Source organism: Mus caroli, chromosome 9 (assembly GCF_900094665.2).
Source record: "Mus caroli chromosome 9, CAROLI_EIJ_v1.1, whole genome shotgun sequence".
In the NCBI taxonomy this organism is placed as follows: Eukaryota; Metazoa; Chordata; class Mammalia; order Rodentia; family Muridae; genus Mus; species Mus caroli.
This window is the reverse complement of record NC_034578.1, coordinates 62415625-62419606: the sequence shown is the minus strand read 5'-3', so window position 1 is coordinate 62419606 and position 3982 is coordinate 62415625. Positions and strand designations below refer to the sequence as shown.

The 3982-nt window shown below is 49.1% G+C and overlaps 1 protein-coding gene across 2 annotated transcripts in view; it reads right to left on the bottom strand.

Annotated features, from left to right (window-relative positions):
* Positions 1 to 529: 529 nt before the first annotated feature.
* Parp16 (poly(ADP-ribose) polymerase family member 16) overlaps positions 530 to 3982 on the bottom strand; it is a 25568-nt gene continuing 22115 nt past the window's right edge. For both annotated transcript variants that reach the window (XM_021171823.2, XM_021171824.1), the window contains 2 exons: positions 2937 to 3078; positions 530 to 1883 (listed from right to left, as the gene is read on the bottom strand). In XM_021171823.2, the coding sequence (XP_021027482.1) occupies positions 1748 to 1883; positions 2937 to 3078 (278 nt within the window). In that variant the 3' untranslated portion in view covers positions 530 to 1747. The remainder of the gene's footprint in view (positions 1884 to 2936; positions 3079 to 3982) is intronic.

Genomic DNA, 3982 nt, shown 5'->3' with positions numbered 1-3982 from the left:
CAGCACTCAGGAAGTAGAGACAGGAAGATCAGAAGTTCAAGGTAATCCTTAACTATGTAGGAAGTTCGAGGCCAACCTGGATTACGTGACACCTTGCTTCAAAACAACCAAAGCACCCCAACTGTCCTTTAGCTTTGCCCTGTTCGCTCTCTAGCTGGCTCAGTTCATCTCCTTCCGCCTTTCTGCTTCCCTGAGGTTTCAAGCTCTCTGCCTAGTCCCACTGTCTGAGACACTTTTCTCCCTCTCTCAGCCTATACCGACTGTTCTTTTAGGTTTCAGTTGAGTGCAGCCTCTGTGATTTGTGGGACAGAGCACTGAAGTTGTGTTGTAGTTTTAGTTATGAAATGTTCCCGTAGGCTCATGCAATCGGTTCTTGGTCCCCAGCCAATGGTGCTGGAAAACTGTAGGAGAGGCTTGGTTGGAGGGAATGTGGTACAGGCCTCTGACTTGTCTCAGACCCCCGACCCCACTCACAAACACACACAGCTTACTTGGGCTGAGGCTGCAGACAGTCACAGACAACTTGGTATTTAGGAAAATATCTTTATTGTTTTTTAAATGTCCCACTACTTGATTTTAAAAAATCACGATAGTGGCTTTTTCACAAGCTTTACAAATTATAGGAAAAAAATGATTTTCTCCTTCTCTATGGAAACTCCATTCCCAGCAGACAGGGATCTTCTGCCGCTGAAGCCTGGCAGGAAGGAGGGATAAACACCACAGCAAGGATGGCTGGGCCTCTGCTTACCACTCAACCTCAGGCTTCTCGGACGGAGGCTCAGCCCGTGGAGACCACTGAGGCAGGCCTCTGCTGTGAAGGCTGCCGGGCCCCTGAGAGCCTAGAGTGTTGGGTATCAAGGCAGCTTTGTGGGAATGAGGACCCCGGTGAGCCTATGGCTTGGACCCTTCTCCATAACAAAAACCAGAAAGAGGCTGTGGATGCAGCCACTTGGTGCTCCAGGTTCACACATCTCCCCCTCTATTTGGCTCATAGAGGCTAACTTGTCAAACAAATGACAACAAAAACAGAAACGCAAACATTTGGTTCCGTTTGAGCTGTAATCAGCAGTTGGTCATTTTTAGAAAAAGATGACAGAGTTGCTAACTGTTAAATCTGCATTTTGTTATCCCGCCTGTGGCTCCTCCTCTTGTGTGGTTAAGGAGGGAGGGGGTACAGCTGTGGCAGAGACGGTTGTTGATCTGAGAAAACTGTTAAAATGTTTTGCACCCGCAGACTAAAGCCGGTGGAATCCCCAAACGATCCCACTGATATTTTTATGAGAAACACGACTGTCCCTCTTGGGTGTCTTGAGTCAAAACAAGGCAGTCGCCTAATGATTTATTGTTCCCGTTGCACACGTTCTGTCTTCCAAAAGGCATTAGCATCAGGGCCGGCCTCCATCTGGGCGATTGTAAACACACCACGGACAGCTTGGACACTTTTAAATGCAGCAGGACTTTTTCCTTTGGCTCTGGCTGAAGAGCCACCTCCCTAGACTATTTAGGAAGAAACAGAGGGTAGGGCACCCCTGAAACTGACAAGTGAGGGGCCAGGGATCCCCCACTGACTGGATTGTGTCTGGGCACATCAACAAAGGCAATCAGTACACTTATGGCATATAAAACTCGTCCTGTGCACCCCTGCAAACGGTCCCCAGACTCGACCTGACCGGATGTGACACACAGGAGGTAGAGGACAAGTTTCCATAAGGCACACGGTGAGTGGCCCCACTCCAAGCACCTGGGATCATCTCTTCACACTCTTCCAGAAGTGGTGGAATGCAGAGGAGTTGGTGACACTCACGATGAGCAGCAGCAGCAGATACAGGGACATCATGATCACGAACCAATGGCTGGACAACCAGGAGAGCTGGCTCGAGGCCCTGCCCGGAGGGAGAGAGTGTTGGCAACTCGGGAAAAACATTTTTGTTTTAAGTGTATGCAAGAAGTTCTGGCTCAGAGAACACGACAGGATGAATTTCATCTTCTGTGTGAGCTGCTAAGTGAAGCTTCGTGCGTGCGGCTGGAAAGGGCCGGGGCGGTTTGCCCTGGCACCGCCAACACACCTTTCAACAGGACATTTTCTAAATGCACCAAGACAGCTCGCAATGAGCTCACCCGACTTGTCCCTTTTTAGCTCTTCTAATCACCTTTTATAAATCATTTTTTTTCCTTCTTCTTCCTTAGATAAGGGTTTGTTATCTAAAAGGATGACCCAGTTCTGCCCAGACAGTGACTTAGCAAAGGTATTTTATGTATGAACTGATACAAATCTGAGCTGGGGAATCTAAAATCACTTTTTTACTAATGTGCGCGCATGTGTGTGTGTGTGTGTGTGTGTGTAGCCATGGGAATCGGTTCTCTTTCCACCATGTGGGGCGCAGGGACTGAACTCCAGTTGTCAAGTGTGATGGCATGCGCTCTTATCAGCCTGGGGAATCTTTTTGTTACTCCGGGAGGTGTTCTAAGCCATCTAACATGCACTGGAAACACTCGCTAAGGATAATCAGTTAGGAATAGAGTTTTTTCAACTAAATAGCATGGAACTCCGGCTTCAGGGGATCTGATGCCTTTTTCTGGCTTCCCTGGTTCATTCTCTCTCTCTCTGTCTCTCTTTGTCTCTCTCTGTCTCTGTCTCTCTCTCTCTCTCTCTCTCTCTCTCTCNCACACACACACACACACACACACACACACACACACTGTGGGTTTGGAGGAAGCTACATTGCAGACTCCAATAATGCATTAAAATGACTTAGTGCCAGTCCACCTGAGGACCCTGAGCATCTTCTCTGACTTCCCAACTTCTTCCTCTGTCATCCAGCATTATGAGAAACATGCTTTACATACACCGGAGACCTGAGGCTGGGGAAAGGGATGCTGATGACTGAACACAGTCGGCAGCCATCTCCTAACCCAGGGAGGGACCATCTTCTTACCTCTTGGGCTGCTTCTGGGAATACACCAGCAGGTACTTCACCCGCATAAGCTGGTTATTGGTGACTACGAAGTACTTAGGGGGGATCTCTCCCCCCTCGCTGTGCTTGATTCTTGCTCGGCTGCGGTCTATTTCCTTGGAATCTGAAAAAGGAAGGTAGAGCATACTTTGTCAGGTGGTGGGTGGGGGCGGGGAACACAATAACAAACTAAGCAAATTAGGAATAGAAATGTGTCCTGAGGCACAGAAGGTCAGCAGGCTGAGGTATGTACCTGTGTTCATATGTGAACCCAGCACAGACGGCAGGAGTCTCTGGCAGGCAGAGAAAGATAGATGGGGAAAAGAATGTGAAAATATAAGAGAAGAAAATAAAACCATCTAATGGAGAAAGCAGAAGGTGGAAGCAAGCTGAAGGCTGAAATAGCAGATCAGGATCACACATCCTAGGACCAAAACAAGGACTTACCAGGGAGCAAAGATGGAAGCCTGCCTGCCCGCCCACCCGCCCATCCATCCATCCATCTATCTTTCGACAAGTCTCATGTACCCGAATTAAACAGCTAACTAAGGATGACCATGAACTTCTGATCCTCCTGTCTCTACCTTCTGAGTGCTGGGCTTACAGACCCATAGCATCTTAGCAGGTGGATGCTGTGCTGAGGAAGGACCTCAGGGGCTCATACCTGCCAGGTGCACACTCCACTGACTGAGCTACCTCCCCTGGGCCCAGGAGGCATTCTGAATAAGCCCCGCTAGCTAGAGTGAGCTCTCAGAACACTCACTTCCAGCAGGCCTCGTGGCATATACCTTTAATCCCAGCACTCTTAAACTCAGCCCCTGAGACAGGCTGATTTCCTGTGAGCTCAAGGCCAGCCTGGTCTACACTGTGAGTTCCAGGACAGCTAGAGAGCTACTTCATAGTGAGACTCTGTCCTTGAAAAACACAAACGGGCTGGTGAGATGGCTCAGTGGGTAAGAGCACCCGACTGCTCTTCCGAAGGTCCAGAGTTCAAATCCCAGCAACCACATGGTGGCTCACAACCATCC